The sequence below is a fragment of the Bactrocera tryoni genome, chromosome 5, assembly GCF_016617805.1.
Source record: "Bactrocera tryoni isolate S06 chromosome 5, CSIRO_BtryS06_freeze2, whole genome shotgun sequence".
Taxonomy (NCBI): Eukaryota; Metazoa; Arthropoda; class Insecta; order Diptera; family Tephritidae; genus Bactrocera; species Bactrocera tryoni.
This window is the reverse complement of record NC_052503.1, coordinates 51850742-51869875: the sequence shown is the minus strand read 5'-3', so window position 1 is coordinate 51869875 and position 19134 is coordinate 51850742. Positions and strand designations below refer to the sequence as shown.

Below are 19134 nucleotides of genomic sequence, written 5' to 3'. Positions count from 1 at the left end.
TTCAGTATGAACTGTCACACCTAGCGAGGAAAGTTGTATGTAAGTCCTCTTTTAGTATCGCTCATTGCGTTCACACATGTGACACAAGCCCGACAACTTGATTCGGACAATTTTCTGCATTCTTTTTGTACTGGTTTTTTATTACCGAATTTTCTAAAATATTTCTATTATATAACATACATATATTTGCATATTTACAAAAACAGAAAATAAAATTCAAATTTAAATTTGTCTTTTTCTCTTCACATCGGATCGAGTTACCATTCAAATCTCTTACAAACATGTTTGAGTGCTTTTAAGCTCTTCAAAGGAAGAGTTTTCTAAAATGTGAATTGTTTGCTAATAACGCAACTCATAAATACTAAACTTATTGAAATTGATATACTTATGTATGTATAACAAAGAAGGTATTAGACAATAGATATACGAGAAAATATGTTTTTTTATTAACCATTTTTCAAATTGATTAAATTACAAACCTTCTTTTGTTTAGACATGATATAATGTACAAGTTTTTTAAATAAATAAAACTGAATATTAAACAAACAAACAATGCGCTTTATATATAAAACTTTTGTTATTTAGAAAATTATCAACAGGTAGAAGTCTAATTAAGGAAAGAAATAATGCAACCAAATAGAACATAAGAGCACTAACAGAGAGATGGTTATACCTAATATGTACATGGAACGTGTTAAATATTTTTCTGTGTTAACCATCGGTTGCGTAGAATTCTTTTGTACATTACTTAACGAGATATCACTAAATATTTCATCATCGGGCAAGCCCTCTAAGTCTGCAACAATATTTTCTAAACTAATATCTAAATCGAGAACTTGTTTAGCTTGGGCCACAGCTACTGTTGGCGCTTCTCCACGAAATATATATTCTGAGAATTGTATTGGATTGATTGTTCCATCAGCGAATAAATTAAAGAAAACACGTCGCGGAGGTTCACTTATAAATACGGAGTCATTACTAACATGAGGATCGGTTAATCCGTCACAATAAACTTGAATTCTGGCCGCTAATGAACGTAATATATCATTCTGTACATATCGCTTAACATCACCCAACGTGTTTTTATTGCTGCACCAAATTCTGGAAAAAATAATGCCAGAAAGTCTAATTGTTCCATTGAATTTTCGTACTTTAACCGAGTGCTCATTATATTGATGACATTTTACTGGTAAAAATATAGTTGCTTTGTAGTTTTCATTCCCGACTTTCTTTCGATTGTTTGCTGCGAATCCATCCAGAGATAAGGATTCATCCACCCAAATGTTTTCTATAAACATTTCACTTTCGGATAAACTTCGTTTCATTGCTAACAAAGCACGTTGAAATTGATTCTCTATATTAATCCTCTGGGAATCATCAAATATTGGAAATATTTCATCCAATTCATAGCAACATTCAAAAGTATGCCAGTCTATAGATTTATCTATGAACTGACAATTCATGGATGCAAACGAGCCGCCCCTGCAAAATAGAGAAACAATAATAATTAATTGCCAAGTAAAAATACGCCAAGAACATCAATAAAGTAAGTAAGCATAAAAATATGGGTTTATATCTTTTTTTTTATGTTTTACCGCTGGTTACTTTACACTTGCAGTCAGTGAGAACTATGCCTTTGCGAAGTTTTCCGAGCATTTTCCAAGCAGAGGCCTTTGGCATAAGTTGCTGCATGGATATAAACCTAAAACGCCAATCCAATCGCAAGGAACGTATAACTATACTTAGCGACAAGGCAACATTTGCCTATGAGATCGCTACTGGCGCAGGAGTGTAGAGAACGGCTAAGCGGCCTAGCGGACTGTAACAAAGTGCATCTCATCTGGGTGCGCGGTCAAAAAGGTATAGCCGAGGATGAACTGGCTTATGAGCCAGTAGGGTCGGAACCCTTAATCGCGGTGGGTAATTATACCATAAAGGAGCCAACCAATTTTCCTAGAGACAAATTGAGGCTACTTGTCACATTCTACACTGACCACTGTAAACTGAAGAAGCACTTATACAACATGGACCTAGCTTTTTGCGCAAATTGCCGGTTCTGCGACAGGGAGCCTGAAACTCCAGAACACCTGTTAAAACACTGCACTACAGTCTATAGACGTAGTATAAAGGTCCTTGAATACATGCTTTCAAATAGAGATCAATAGCACCTAGCAGTCTGTTGGAATTCATCAATATGCTGGTGTAAGTGAGTCGTTGTGACTTAGGAGAGGGCACAATAGACCTTTGGTGTCGGTGCAAACCTCATTTATTTTTCTATCTATCTATTTAAAACCGGTTTCGAGTAAGCGATTTTTGAGGCAAGGTTTGTTAACGGTTATAACAATTTTCTCGTCAGTTTTTGAGACAGCCGAATAAAATTTAATACGTAGGTGCATTTTGATATTCAGTTGATCTTCCGACAAATGATCAGATCGTACAACTATAACATATGTATATCTCCTATACAACCGATTATTTATATTTTTTTAAATTTGCTTTTGCACGTACATGCATAGGTTTAAGTAAATGTACAAATCCGTGATACTCAAGAGTTATATAATTTAAAAACCAGAAAAAACAAACGATACACCCCTGTCACTTCCCCACTGTCGATGTACCGAAAAGATTTGGTTGATATAACCACAAAGGTGTTGAGATACATATGTATGTAGTTTAAACCAGCTAGAGGCCGGGGCTACGCCCACTTTTTATACATTTTCAGCCCAAATGTGCCTTTTACTACAAGGAATCCCAGTACCAAATATCGACAACCGTTAGGTGAACAAATATTATTCTACAGGAATATGTTGCGAGAGTGTAAAAAATTTAAAAAAAAATAAACCTTATTATACTTACGTCATATCATTCGTATAAGCTTGACAAATTGCTTTTTTGCTTGCTGCTGAATATGCCAGAAATATCAAAGCTGGATTCTCTTCATCAACTGAGGCACAGAAAACATTACCCTGAAAAAGTATACTGTAATAAAAATATTTAATTTGTTCATATCTTTACGATAGAAGGCTTTCATACTTGTGCAACTCGTGCAACATTTTCTTTGCAGCAATATTTGTATTTTCATCATCAAAGTTCTGCTTCTCACTGGTAACAAAAACGCCTTTAAAATAAGAACACAAGAAATAAATCATTTAAAACATTGTTTTGTCAAAAAGTATGATACAAATATACGTATTACTGTCATGAACATAGTTTGTGATGATAGATACTATTTTTTGTTTATAATTATAGACTATACAGTCCTTCTTAAGCATACAAATAAATATTAAGGGATAGGAGTACACAGAACTTTTAAATTTGTTTACTTAAAGTGCACCATAAGGCGCGCAACTAATTTCCCGCTATTTGACAATCGATTGCTCCAGCAGTTACTTACTGGTGAATAATTTTGATATATCCAAACGTGATATACCCATCATAGACATTTGAAAGAGAAGCTGCGTTTCCACATTAGTGACTTTGTTTATGTGTCATACATTTTTGGTTATGCGAATATGTTGATTTTCTTCTTTCAGTCAACGATATATGGAGTAATCAACAAAGGAGCTCAACTAGGCAACATGACTCCCAGTCGGATCAAGCGAGATAATGATGGAGGCCTACTCTTCATACTGCACAAATAACTTAACTTATCGACGGCGAGATCGACCACAGGATACTACCCTAGAATATCAGGGCATATCTTTCCGGGACAGATACACGCATGGTACTACCATCGCTAGGTGTGGTTCGTAATCTTTGAACCGGGAAACGCTCTGTTTTTATTTCTGAGGACAACTGTACATTTGTTAACTTCACAGAATTTACCGAGAACATCTTCACCACACTATCCATTCCTACGGACGTAATCATTTTCGAATGAAAATTTTACAAGGAGATCGCTGCTGGCACCGCTCGCTCAATCCTGTCTGAAAGAATCACGTACCATCATCCCACCTGCAGGTTTATTGGGCTTTAATAACGCAAAAAAATAATCATTATGCCTGCGAAAAACACCTCACTTCGAAAAAACATAATGCCTCGTGAATAGAAAAGGATGTCATAGATTATCTCTCCATAAATGAAGCTTTATGAAGGCACCACACTAACCTACGGGTAATTACACTATCGACTTTCCGTTTATTTGCGTGTAATAAAGAGCCCAACTAAGAGTCTAGTGTTAAAAGCATCTCCTTTACTTACGTACCTTGTACATTAAATGAGCCAGGACACATTTTGCTGGCAGCAGTCCACTGCGTAGCTAAAGCTTGGGTGCTGATTTCGGCTATGGAGGTTGGTCCTTGTACTAATTCATTCTCGTTGGCTTTTAGCAAGATTTCCATGTCCTCTTCACAGTTTTTTGCAAGATGAACTACTAAGAAACTTTCCGATTTAACATTCTATAAATATAAAATTACAGAAAACATATGAATATTAAGGATTGTTGAGAAAATCAATGCAGATTTGTTTAGTTGTCAGAATAGCAACCAAATTCGGATTTTCAAGGAGCTCGCTGGATATGATTAGAATTTAGTCTTCAATAGCATTAGTATCAAATTTGGTATCTTATTAACTTATAGATTATAGATAAATTGGGGATGGAGGAAGTTATTTCGAGGATCTAACCCTGCCTGGATAGGTAACAGGGTTGCTCGGTATCCTCCTGATCCTGCTGCATTAACGCCAAAGGTTACGCCTGGAATAGTTGGAGCCTATTTAAGACCAATACCTGGCTATCGAATTACTAATATTTTTAATTTTCTAACAATTTTTTTAATTTTTGGACTATAGGCTTACATTTATTACAGTCATCGTTTTTAGTCACTCCTACATAAACGTTAATGCGTGTGGGAATTATCTTAAGGGTAAAGAAAGATCGTATTTAAAAAAATATTTATTAATTACTGAGTCTGCCTAATCAATGTTTATTCAACAGTTCATGTCCTTTTATAGAAAATGAATAAAAAGCGAGACATACAAAAGGAGAAAAAACTGCAAGCAGTAGATGTTCTAAAAGATGAAAATTTCTGATTACTCCACAATAGCAAAAAATATTGGACATCGGTGGCTGAAGTGGCAAAAAAAACTAAGTGCGGGGTGTGATGAAGAGCCTGTTTTCGGAAGCCCCGGAAGAATTATGGGGAGCTGTAGCAGCCCGCCTTAAATAACAATCTCTGGTGGTGGTCTGATAAAACGCATAACCTGGCGGCATACGCTAACTCTAGCATCAGACCACTTGCCCATAATAATCTCGTTCGAGAAACCGCACCCACGTTAAGTTTAACAAAGCTAACTAGGTCGGCTTCACAGAATTCACTGAGAGCACCTTCAGCGCAACACCCATCATTACGGATATTCACTGGTGAACGTCAATTCCGAAAGGTGATCGCTGTTGACACCGCTCTCTTGTTATTGTTGTATCGGCAGAATTCTGCCACCACTCGATTCATTCCCGCTGGTAGAATTTGTGAACTACTATCAAATTTCCCAGCTGAAGCAGTACGGAACGCAACTTCTTGCACCAGGTTGTTATTGTAGCGGCAGAAATATGCAGAGTTGACGCTTCGGTCAATTAGCCAAGGAATTAGCCAATAGTTTTGGATGTTCGCAAAGTTTATAAATATATCTCATTCTGCTGTCCTCTATCTAGATTTTTACCCTAGGAATATCGAGATCTTTATAAATATTTTCATTACGTATGTACCATGGTGCAACCGTGATTGTTCTAAGAATTTTAGATTGGAACCTTTGTATTATATCAATATTAGTTGCACAGGTCGTACCGCACAGCTGAATGCCATACATCCAAATCGGTTTTATGATTGCATTGTATAACGGGACTTTATTGTCAAGGCTAGGTTTAGAATTTTTGTTTAAAAGCCAATTCAAATTTGCTGCTCTTAACTTCATGTAAGTTATTTTACTTGCTACATGTTTTCGCCACGTGAGCCTTCGATCCAGGTGAATCCCAAGATAAGTTACTTCATTCGCTTGGGGTACTAGAACATTGTTTATTTTAACTGTCAGACACGTTTCTGTTCTTAGCGAGTGTGTAAAATGCCTGCATTTTTGCTCATTAATATTTATACGCCAATTGGGTAGCCATTCTTCGACAAAAGTTAAGTGCTGCTCTAATACTCTTGATGCTCTGATGGGGCATTTGTAACGGCTTACTAGAGCTGTGTCATCCGCGAAAGAGGATGTCAATACGTTAGTAGAGGTTGGAATGTCTGCTGTATATATTATGTACAGAATTGGGCCCAACACGCTACCATGAGGTACACCAGCACTTATTACTCGTTTTTCTGATATGAAGTCTGCTACTTAAACTCTAAATTTCCTGTTTCTTAAATATGACTCCAAAGTTTTATGTAATTCGTAAGGTAACCTTTTTTGATTTTCCATAAAAGGCCTTCACGAACGCCTGAGCTACATCTAGAAAAATAGCTGAACAGTACTCTCTGTGCTCGAATGCTTTCCTGATTTGGTTCGTAATTCTATTTACTTGCTCTACAGTAGCACGAAAACCGAATTGGTGATAGTAACACTTTTTCAAATATTTTAGAAATACAGGGTAAGAGACTTATTGGTCTGTAAGAAGATGGCTGTGTTAGGTCTTTACCAGGTTTATCTATCATGATGATCTGCGACTTTTTCCACGAAATTGGATAGTATCTGAAACCAAGAATTGCATTAAAGAGCAAGGAGAGCAATTTTATAGCAATATTTGGTAACTCAATTATCATTTTTGGAGTAATATTATCGTGTCCTGATGCCCTTTTCGGATTTTGCTCTTTTATGATTCTAGTAACTTCAGAAGTAGAAGGCCTAATAGACACAAGCGACTCGTTAGCGGTATTGGGCAAGGTTGCCAACTTAAAGTTTTTCTTTGGACAATTGGGTTGGAATAAATTTTCTAGGTGATTTGCAAAGCAACTCACTTAACACTCCTTTTCCTAATGATACAAACCCGTCGAAATAATTCGAGAAACAATCTTGCAACCAATTTTATAAAAATAACTCACACATTTACCGACATTTTCGGCACAATACCTGCTAGAATTAGATTACATGGACTTTGAGAACTTAAGCGCTCGAGGCTAGCTTGGCTAAGTGCGCCGTCTTAAAACGCGTTTTTCTCGCAACTGTGCTTTTAAATCGGTTGGCAAGATTTCTCGAGAACTACTCAACCGATCTTTATGAAATTTTACACAAGTCTTTGAGATACAATTTTTAAAACCTTGGAAGAAGAATTCAAGAATGTCACAAAATTTTCACTGAAATTTTAATTTTTTTGTTAAAAATATAATTTTTTTATTTTTTTTTTCCTTTGACCAAGTTCGAAGTAAATGTTTTAACTAAAACACGTATTTTTTTCACCTTAGACGATCAGGTAAAGAGTCATCCTACCAACTCGGGCATATCTTTTTTCCGAGCGGTCACTGGAAATGGCGTCGTAAAGGCCGAATTTTTTGGCGAATTTAGTTCGTCAATATGGTTTGAGCAATTTTTTTCGGGCCTTTTGTACATTATTGAGCACACTATTGACAATATAGGGTAATTTTTTCATGCAGAAAAAGAAACAATTTGCCGTGTTCATTACTAGGCTGAATAATTTTTTTCTCTGATAATTGTGTTTTCATTTAAAGTGTAAAATGTTATTTTCCACCAAAAATTCCGCCATTCTGTGGTTTTCACACCTTTGATAAAAAATACTAAACTTTGGGGCGGTATTTTATATGTTAAAAGTGTGTACAAAGTTTGAAATTAATCGGTCAGTAGTTTTGAAATGACAGTGAACACAGACTGAAAAATTATATATAGGAAAAACCCGTCTAAAAACCCTAACCTCTCCTTTAAAATATATATATATTTTTTTTTTTTAATTTCAGAATTTCTTTGTTAATAGTGTATGTTTGTAACAATAAAAAATTATAATAAAATATTTTATATGAGAAAATAATTGTAACCCCTTAAGAGCATATTCTTGTTCAGAGGGTCGAATGTCGAGTGGTGTTTTAGCAATTGATAAAAAAATAGTACACATTCGACATTTTTACTATAATTTTTTTTTTATCATTTATTTTTTTAAAGAGTACACAAAAGTAATTAAAAAATGTTAATGTTCGAAGTAGAGGGGGAAAAAAGGCTTTGTCTTCGACGCCATGATTTCTACCCTTGTGGTCACCTGCAAAATAAAATAATGATGGATTCTGGATCGAATTTTTTTTATAAAATACTACTATAAAATAAAGGTCGATTTGCCACTATTTTGTGACGCCCAAAATATGGTTATCTGTAGTACTAGATTCCTGCATAGAAAAATTCATCAAGCTACCTGGCTGTGTCCGGATCGAAAAACCACCAACCAGATCGATCATTTTGTGATAGACGCATGACACGTATCCAGTGTTTCAGACGCGCGTACGCTCCGAGGTCCTAATATCGATTCGGACCACTTGCAGTCAAGATTCGCACCCGCCTGCCTACCTCGCAACGGTACGATCGACGGAATTGGATAGATACCGAGAGTTGAAGAGGGATGTGAGACGCATTTTCAGCCAGAAAAAGAGAGGCTGAAATGGGCGATTATGAAGAACTTGACAATCTCGCCGACAGGAGGAATGCTCGAAAATTCTACGTCGACTAACAGAAGGTTTCAAGACCGAAGCATACTCTTGCAGAACCCCCAGAGGTGATCTAGTAACCAATTCCCATAGCATACTAAAATTATGGAGGGAACACTTCTCCAGCCTGCTGAACGGCAGTGAAGGCATAACACCAGATGTCGAAACCGATTCCACAATCGATGACCATGAAGAAGTTCGAATAGCAATTACTCAACTGAAGAACAACAAAGCGACGGGGGCCGGATTGCCGGTCGAGCCATTAAAAACACGGCGAAGAACTGATCAGGAGCATGGATCAGCTTCTTTGTAAAATAAGATCAGACGAAAGTATGCTCAACGATTAGAACGGTGAAGTCAGCCTTTATTTTCACGAGGACATCAACCAGCTGGGCAGCGGAACAGGACATTCCAGGTGCATGTCCTCAAATCGGAATCCTTATTTCGTTTGCCATGGTCGTCAAAATAAGGGGGGTTTTTCTTCCGTTCCTTTTCATTGGGGGCGTTTTTTACGTGGCAGGTCACAAACCCAGCGTACAACCCTGTGGAGGCATTTTTCGCCTCCTCATTTTAGCTCGCCTTCAAACGGATGTTCTTAAGCTGGAAGTCGTGAGCTGCTTCAGCCATATGTAAAAGAATCGTTTCTACCACTCCCAAGTGAATGGCGATCAGAGGACTTTTTCTCACTTGCGTGAGCTTCTACACATGACTCCATCCGCCGTGCAGCTTTGACAAATTGCGTCCTGAAAAATATCTAGCCTCACTGCATTAATAACAATTGAACAGTATACAGCAGAACATCTATCAGAGGTCATACGAAACTAACATATCCAACGCGAGAGGCCACCGGGTCACCGACTTCGACTATTCACTAAATAGCAAATAGCCAATGCCAGCTCAATAGATGAACATAAATAAAGTTGAACTTACCTGGCCTATGATAATGCCATAATTAAGACCACTGTCGCCACTGCACTTCTCCAGATATCCAACATCCAGTTTACTTAACAAAACAGACGCCATTATTATGTAGACGTGGTACACAATTAATAATATCAACAACAACTAAATCTAATGTCAGATTTAGCAAACAATGTAGAAATTACCTCTGGTAAAATGTCGACAATATAATCGATATATATTCGCTAACTCGGCGTATCGGCAAGCAACAGTTATGGTATACTAACTGTAATGCTGTATGTATTGGCAGTGGAGACTCCAAATTACTTAAGGAATACAATATATGGCATACAAAAACTTATTAGTATAAGCAACACTGTTCCTTTAAATGTTGTGTTTGTTGTTGTTCTAGAGGGTACCTAGCCCCCGTTAGGATGATAAGGATTAGCCAAGTTGTCGTCGACGTCATCTAACGGAAAACCCAGGAAAATTGCTGTTTCGACGAGATCGGATCAAAGGGAGAAGGGTGTTAGATGAGCGTGGTTGGTGGGGCATGCAAAGAGGTGGCCAGTGCCTTGCGGATTCTCAGTGCACGCAGAATATATATTGGATATGTCGTTGTCTATTCGGAATAAGTAGGAGTTTAACCTGCTACAGAACGAAGCTGCACAAGGGTCACTCTCATTTCTGGCGGCAATTCGAGCTCTTCGTCTTCGATGGGTGGTGGTTTGGCTCCGAGCACGCCATTCACTGAAAGGGAGTCGTTGAAAGTGTTGATGGCTCCACTGTGAAGATTGTTGCGTTCGAAGTCCGGTCGAGTCCAAGGGGAGATTTCTGCGAAAACACACCAGCAGGAGAAGAGTTCATTATTGTCCTTAACTGGGAGCACACGGGCTACACTAGGTAGGTGTCAATAGGATACATCAATACATCAGGAGGCATCCTTTGCGTATCATCTGCGTTCCACTGCATCCAGGCGACCATATTGATGCTGCGTAATTGAAAACCGGCTGGCCAATTTCCTTGTAAGTTGCCAACAACGTTTCTTCGTCCTTTTCCCACGGCGATAATCGCAGTCGTATGGGGAGTGAAGGAGCATAGACTATCAAAAGTTACACCTAACATCTTAGAATTATTGACAGTCGGAATCTTGCCATCGACTGCAATATTAAGGTCAAGTCTGTACTCCTTCTTCTAGTTTGTAAATATGGTCGCTGTGGATTTGATGGAGGAGAGTATTGATTTCCGTGCAGAGAAAAAGACATGGATAATATGATACGAGACTTTCGCATTGGCTCTCATTTTTCTCTCAAACGCGTTCCCTGATTATTTGACAGCGAAGGAGATCAGGGAATTTCGATCAGCTGTTTTCAGAAAAGGCGGGATGCCAGAAGTAACCCGCTATAATTACTTGTCGAAATTAGTGTGAAATGAAATTTCATTGAACTATGCGAACATATTTTGGCAAAATAAATGTTTATATAAATTAATTAATGATTTTGCATTTTAGCATTTATATATGTATGCATTTTCAAAGTGTTTAATGTAGTGTTTTGTATAATTTATTACATACCCAATCTAATATTTCTCAGCAGTGGCATCATTGGCAAATGTTATAAAAAATGCGAGTTTTGACAGCTCTCTCTCGAATCAAAGAGTCTCGCATCATATTATCCATGAAAAAGCGAGAAAGGTCAGAGAGATAACTGTTTGCCTTTGAAACTCCCTCTGGTGGCTGTGGGAGTTTCGAAATGTAGAAGTTTATCAATAGCGGGAAGAGGACACCACCCTAAGGAACCCTAGTTTTTAATATTTCTCAGTTTTGAATTTCTTCCTTGAAACAGTACGGATGATTGACGGCCGCTCAGATAGTTCATGGTCCACCTCTTCGGTCCTGAAATGAGCGTAGTTTTTTCAATGTCTGCAGTAGCGTTGTGTGACTGACTGTGTCAAAGGCTTTTGACAAGTCCAACGCTACAAGGATTGTCCCCTCACAGGGTGGTTTCTGATTAAGGCCACGAACTATTTGAGCGTTTGTCCAATGTCTCTTAAGTTAGAGTACAGGTAGTCGTGACACATGTCCCTTTTCAACCGGCTGAAGGCTGGGCATTCGCATAGCATATTAAGTTAGTTACCGGCTAAAAGTCTATTGATTGTCCTCTTACATAACCTTACGCAATGCGACTTTTATTGGATACACGGATGGTCTTAATTACCTTGCCGAATCTCGTGAATGGATTACTACAGAAAAAGCACGTAACTGTTGCTGCTTCACCCTTTGATCCGTCAGTGAATATGTAAATTTTGCGGTTGGAACTGTCGGTCACGGAACCATTGGTCCAATCTTTTTTTTTTTTTACGGAGGAATGAAAACGAGTGTTTACTCGTTCGCATTGCCAGCTTAACTCGAGTTCATTAATAAATCGAGCATAATAACATGCCCATAGCGATGCCTAGCTTGGCTCCAGTGACCTAAAATCACAAGCCGGTTGGCAGTAAGCATTGTCTCAAACCTCACTTGAATGTGTATTGGTTGGATGTTAAGGATAATCTTCAAATCCTTTGTTGAAGTAGTTTTCATTGCTCCTATAATTCTCAGCAAACAAGCTCCACAAGGTTTAATATATGTGGGGTCGTAAGCCCCACTTTGGGGGTAGGGTTCAGCTGCCCTATTTTCAGATTCAAAGGGCTTTGGAAGCCCTGCTTAAAACCATTAAAAATATGAAATTTGTGAAGGATGGAATCATGTGTAGAAGCTCACCTCTTTTTCTGTCTGCAACTGCATCTCGATTCCCTCTTCAACTCTCGGTATTTATTCCATCCCGCACTTGCTGTGGTTGATTGTAACGAAGCGAGGTAGGTAGTCTGCTTTCTCTCCACTGCGATACGGCACTACTCATCGTTTCCAAAAACCAATGGTTTCGGCTGTAGCTGTACGTAAGGAGCTTAAAATGCCGTTCCACAGTTCCTTTATACCGAGTTGTTGACGAGTGCTCTCAGAGAGCAGAAGTGCAAGTCGAGTAGAAAATCGTTCGGCTATCTGTTGTGATTGCAGCTTATCGACGTCGAAGCTTCCTTGTGTTTATTGACGTGCGTTTTTTGCTGCGCAGAGGCGATTGTGAATCTTGGCTGCAAGAAGATAGTGGTCCGAGTCGATGTTAGGACCTTGGAGCGTACACACGTCTAGAACACTAGAGACGTGTCTGCCGTCTATCATGATCGATCTGGTTGGCAGTTTTTCGATTCGGAGACAGCCAGGTAGTTTGATGTAATTTCTTGTGCTGGAATTTAGTACTAGAGATAACCATATTTCGGGCCCTGGCGAAGTCGATCAGCCCCCATCCATTTGAGGATGTTTCATCGTGGAGGTTGAATTTACCGACCATAGTGCCAAAGATACCTTCTTTGTCCATCCTGGCGTTAAAGTCGCCATACACGATTTTTATATCGTGGCGGGAGCAGTTTTCATAGGTGCGTTCCAAGCGCTGGGTCCCAAACCCAGCGCAGAACCTTGTGGAGGGGATGTTTCGCCTTCTCACTTTAGCTCGCCTTCAAACGGATGTTCTTTTGCTACCCAGAGGATACTTGGTCTAGGACCGGAAGTCGTGAGTTGTTTCGTTTCTGGCCACTCCCAAGTGAATGGCAATCAGAGAACTTTCCTCACTTGCATAAAAGTCGACACATGACTCCATCCTCCAAAAATCCTGCTTTACTAGGATATTATTTTCTCTGTACATTCTTCTATTCTATATTCTTGAGTTTATAAGTCTACAGAATTAGCTTCTTGGTGAACACGGCGACACAATGGGATATGAAAGTGGTCCAGGATCATGTTGATTTTTTAACCAAATGGAAAGTATGGTAAAGTTATTTCCTATTAAGACCGTATATAACAAATGTTAAATTGTTGCGGAGTACTCTTTATGTAAGCAGGGTTAGATTGTGCTAAATCTTTCTCGGCTTATCTACCATGATGATATTCGACCTTTCCATGGATTTCAATCCTTATACTCTTGACGTTCCTTTGCAAAAAACGTAAGATGCAGATGGGCGTAATCGGACCACTGACACGCCCACAAAACACTGTTGACCGAAAACCCATAAAATGTCATAATTAAGCACTAAATAAAGATATAATATAGGCACCGCAGTAGCAAGGGGTACATGTGGGTTAAAAGTGTTGAATAATTATGACCAAAAATTACTTAAACTGTTCACTTTATACCGAATATGTGGACCCAAGTTCTTGTAGTTGACATTTTATCGAAAGTATGGGTCCGTATGTGAGATATGTATATAATTGAAATTTGCAGATAATCTTTACTGATCTACTATGCCGGAGTGTTGCAAATGGGTTGAATCTGGTAAATACATCTTTTAGCCTCATATAGGAAAGTACTAGTGCTTCCCATGGGCTCAATTAGAACTGAATGCGCCATATTGATGCAATATTGTAGGTCTTTGTACTTTTGCTATCTCGTTTCAACGTTGCGCTCAAGCGATTTGGTACTGTCGATGAAACTACTTACGTATGTTATGCTTTTTGTTCAAGGTTTGGTGCCTGATGGGTTCCTAGTATTTTGTATCACGTTCGTAATAGATCTGGGCATTCAGAGGAAAATTAAAAATACGTTTCCTTATTCCCTTCTAGCTGCAGCTGTGGAAAATATTGTCATATGGCAGGCTCATTTTTAGTGCATACTCTCCAAAGAGCCAGCGTCCCGTTATAGTGGTTGTAAGTCTGTATGTACTATTTCTTTATCTATTTAATAAGTTCTTGTTGTTATTCTTGTCATACTTGAGTCATATCTGTATATTATCTTGCATGATATGATTGATTTCCATCTGCTCTGAGCTATTTGCAGTCTGTTTATCCATACATATGGTTTTTTTCCGTGTTCTCCTATGGTTATTCAATATAATTCTACAGGCCTTCTCTATACCAGGCACTTCCGCTTCGAAAATTCTGGGTAAGTTTGGTAGACGGATATAAAGCGAGATCTCAAGATCATTGGATCCTGCCCCTACTCCTCTCCTACAAACCCTCTTCTCTATTCACGTCTAGAGGGTATCCTTACCCTAAAGTGACCATTGAAATCTAACTCGGGATGATATTGTCTAATTTACCTAGATTAAGCAGGTTCAGGATGTCGCTACGTCCATATCAGTTCGCTTACCAATTTTCCAATTCTTTTATCCTGAAGGCCCAACTTACTGCTACTTTCGAAAGGAGCTCATGTTTTTTAAAGCTCCTATTCGCGTTGCAGAACTAAATAGAGAAGATACAATCTCCTATATCACATATGGTTACCAAGGTGCAGCAACCTGAATAGATCCAGGGGCCTGCTGGGCGCTACTGAGGTGATGTGATCCCTGTCCATGTAGATAGAACCCAGGGCCTTAAGCTTGCTTCTGCAAATTGCTGGACAATCCAAAATCAGTTGTGCTGGTGTTTCTTGTTCCATGTCGCAGAGCCGGCAGTTTGCGCAAGAGACTATGCCCATGTTGGACCTTGCTTCCTGTTATCAAACAGTTTTCGGTGGACGATTATTACTATCATAAAATACACAAGCGCACGAAAACTGAATAATACGTAAACGTTGTTCTTGCGAATGTATGTATATCTTTCCATGATGAAATAGTAAGTATTACTGAATACAATGAACATAAATTACAGATCATGACATTAAAAATGTACGAAAAACCACTTCGAAATCATATCATCCTGTATCTTTTCAAGCCTGTTTGTTCTTTTAGCTTTTACATCATTATGAGAGTGATCCCATTCATGCGGGCGCTTTAACTGGCTGTTTGTAGCTTATGTAGTCCTGATTGATCTTTTGTGTTTGCAGGTAGTTACAGTTGTACCTTCGCTACTGTTTGCCAGCAACCAGGGAAATACGTTTTCATAAGTTCCTCTAGCGACACTCCTGCAAACAATGTCCAAGCACAACGTCGTCTTTAAATGGGATATATTGTTATGTCCTTTAGACAATATCTTAATTAGTCTGGCTGATTCTTTGCAGCCTTCTACCTATGTACAAAAATACTGCCCTTAACTTATTTTTGTTTTTCTGACTGCTTTTAATCCCATACTGGTGGAACGTCTCTGTCAAGAGCCCTGTATAGTGTGATAAAATCAGAACGAAGTTACTTCTCTCTTCTTCCACCCTCACCAACGTGGTATTTGTTAGGCTATTCAATGCATTTGTAACTTTTTTGATGATAAGTGCCCATGGTTTACCTTCATTCTGTTTGTAAACAAAGTTCAGCTTTTTGACCGCGTTTTCTTTTGGAGAAAAATTAACGTCGATGGCTTTCTCATATAAGAGGGTTGTCAGATGGGCTGTAGTACTTTTTGAGTGTAGTTTGAATTTATTCCAAGCTTAAATGTTTTTAGACTTTCCAAAGGTAGTTTTGCTTGTTTTTTATATAGTTTTCAAGGTTGTATCCATCCGCATTCTTAGTTGCGTGAAGCTTTTCTTTTTCAGCATTTGTAATTTTTAAGAGATTAGACAGCTTATTATTTTTGCTTGGTGTTGCTGAGGCAACTGCTTTGGTTATTATGTGCTTAAGTTCGCTAATGCTATGGTCAATATATCACCAGACGGTATTTATTTTTGTTATTGCTGTATGTATGACATCATCATAGGGACTAAAACAAAAAGAGAACATATAACAGCTTTCGAAAATGTTCAAGATTTCTTGCACATAAGTTAGGTACAGCTGCAACCGAAACCATTGGTTTTCGAAAAATGCAAAAGAACAGCTGGTACGACGAGGAGTGCCATGTTGCAGCGGAGAGAAAACCGACTGCCTATCTCGCAACGTTACGATCGACCACAACACGTGCGGGATGGGACAGATACGGAGAGTTGAAGAGAGAAGCGAGACGCATTTGCAGACAGAAAAAAAAGAGGCCGAAATGCGTGAGTATGAAGAGCTTGATAAGCTGGCCGACAGGGGTAATGCTCGAAAATTCTACGAAAAGATGCGGCGGCTAACTGAAAGTTTCAAGACCGGAGCATACTCTTGTAAAACCCCCAAAGGTGATGCTGTAACCGATGCCCAGAGCATACTTAAATTATGGAGGGAACACTTCTCCAGCCTGCTGAATGGCAGTGACCGCACAACGCCAGGAGAAGGCGACCCCGATTCCCCAATCGATGACGATGGTGCAGACGTTCCATTGCCCGACCATGAAGAAATTCGAATAGCAATTACCCGTCAGAAGAACAACAAAGCAGCGGGGGCCGATGGATTACCGGCCGAGCTATTCAAACACGGCGGCGAAGAACTGATAAGGAGCATGCATCAGCTTCTTTGTAAAATATGGATGAAAGCATGCCCAACGATTGGAATTTAAGTGTGCTCTGCCCAATCCACACAAACGGAGACCCCACAATCTGCGCCAACTACCGTGGGATGAGTCTCCTTATCATCGCGTATAGGGTTCTATCGAGCGTATTGTGTGAAAGATTACAGCCCACCGTCAACAAACTGATTGGAACATATCAGTGTGGCCTTAGACCTGGAAAATCAACAACCGACCAGATATTCACCATGCGCCAAAAATTGGCCTCAATACCCCCGCCGTTAGTTCTGATTTCTCCAGACTGGACAAGGAAGAAAAGCAAATGGGTCTGGCAGTGAACGAGGGCAAGACGAAATATCTGCTGTCATCAAACAAATAGTCGTCGCACTCGCGACTTGGCACTCACGTTACTCTTGACAGTCTTAACTTTGAAGTTGTAGATAGTTTCGTATATTTGGGAACTAGTGTAAACACCACCAACAATGTCAGCCTGGAAACAACTGATGAGTTAACGTTGAGAGTTTTCGAGAGAAAAGTTCTGCGATTTACGGTACTTTCCGCGTTGGCCACGTCGAATATCGCATTCGATGGAACGATGAGCTGTATGAGATATATGATGACATTGACATAGTTCAGCGAATTAAAAGACAGCGGCTACGCTGGCTAGGTCATGTTGTTCGAATGGACGAAAACACTCCAGCTCTGAAAGTATTCGACGCAGTACCCGCCGGGGGAAGCAGAGGAAGACCTCCACTCCGTTGCAAAGACCAGGTGGAGAAGGACCTGGCTTCGCTCCAATTGGCGCCACGTAGCGAAAAGAAGAAGAAATAAAAAAGTATAAAAGTAGTATATTTTGTGTGAACAAACCGTGAACAGTAAAATAGCGTAAATAACTACATAAGTAACTTCGGAAAATATATCACAAGTTTTTTTTAGTTGAGGCATTTCTACAAATATTCCAGCTTTTATTTTCATCTCTGAAAGGTTTGGAGAGGAACGGTTTACAAAGATTTAAGACCCATTTTAATATGCGTTGGTGACATTAATATAGTTTTGAAATCGGCAATTGATTTCCATTAAATTCATTTTTAGACTTTTTGTTGAGCTACCAATAAACACACGCCATTCAGTTGTATGGCAATTGGGATTTCTTCAAATAACCTTTCACGTCATGACAAAAAAGAGTATGTCTGCTTTATTGTAGTAACAAATTTTTCATAACTCTGAATTATTTTATGATGAGTGTGTCTGTTATTAAGTCATTAAGTCTTCAGAGTTAATTAGACGTGGTATTTTTGGTTCAGATTCCAGAAGTATATTGGGTATTTGAGAAAAAAGCAAATAGAGGGGCGAAAGTTGTTATATTAGGGATATAAGGTTTAAAACAGGGTTTGGATAAATTTCATACATATTCAGTGCTTAATCACATCTTACTTTGAAAAAATATACAGTTTATTTCATTGATAATCTTATGTTAGGGAAGGGTAGTATAGATCACATTTTTCCCTTCTTCCGTATAAGGGCACATTATGATTGGGAAAAAATCCCATAGGAGTTTCAATAACATATCTCACAGTTTGACATCTTTTTTTTCCATTTTTTTAAATTTTTTTTTTCTGAACCATCAACATCTCAAGAACATTGTGTTAAAGTTTTAGGTCATTCGGAGAAAAACTAACGAAGTAACAACAGGTTGAATAACGGTACCTCTAACTACCTGCGAGTGAGTGAGTGTACAAAACTTTGAATCGATTTTCCCAAATATGTCATTTTTAAAGTCGGTGACCAGCCTACAGAAAAAACTACCGCATCGATCGTTTTGAAATTTTGTACAAATATTCTACATAATTATAATTTCTAAGAATTTTACTATAACAAATAGGTCGATTTTTTCGTCTAAAATCGTCATTTTGGCTTGAAAATGGTACCAAAAATTGAAAAATCTAAAAATTAAAAAAAAACTCGACGTCAATTGAAAGATAAACTAAAGAAAGTATTTTGATTTTTTGATTTCAAATGATCCAGTGATGCTGTAGGCTGGTCACCGCACAACAGTTGCGAAAAGAGGAGTTGTGGAAAAAGAGGAAGAAAATCCGTGGAAGAAGTTAAAATACTTCCACGTAACATGGAGAAGTACTCATAATAAACTAAACAGTCAATTTGTTTTGTGCAAAAACCGGCGGAATTATCAGATGTATTCAGTTGAACCAGCACAAAATACAGTTCTCAAATCCATTATCACTGAAACATTTCGTGGTATATGAAATTCACGTGATCTGAATGTGAAAAGACCTA

At 38.6% G+C, this 19134-nt stretch overlaps 1 protein-coding gene across 1 annotated transcript; it reads right to left on the bottom strand.

Moving 5' to 3' along the window:
- Nucleotides 1-424: 424 nt before the first annotated feature.
- LOC120778112 (protein odr-4 homolog) lies at nucleotides 425-9734 on the bottom strand. The gene is made up of 5 exons (XM_040109815.1): nucleotides 9555-9734; nucleotides 4205-4397; nucleotides 3034-3118; nucleotides 2857-2979; nucleotides 425-1482 (listed from the first exon to the last, which is right to left on the bottom strand). The coding sequence occupies exons 1-5, from the start codon at nucleotides 9645-9647 to the stop codon at nucleotides 612-614; spliced, it is 1365 nt and encodes a 454-aa protein (XP_039965749.1). The 5' UTR covers nucleotides 9648-9734; the 3' UTR covers nucleotides 425-611.
- Nucleotides 9735-19134: the final 9400 nt, after the last annotated feature.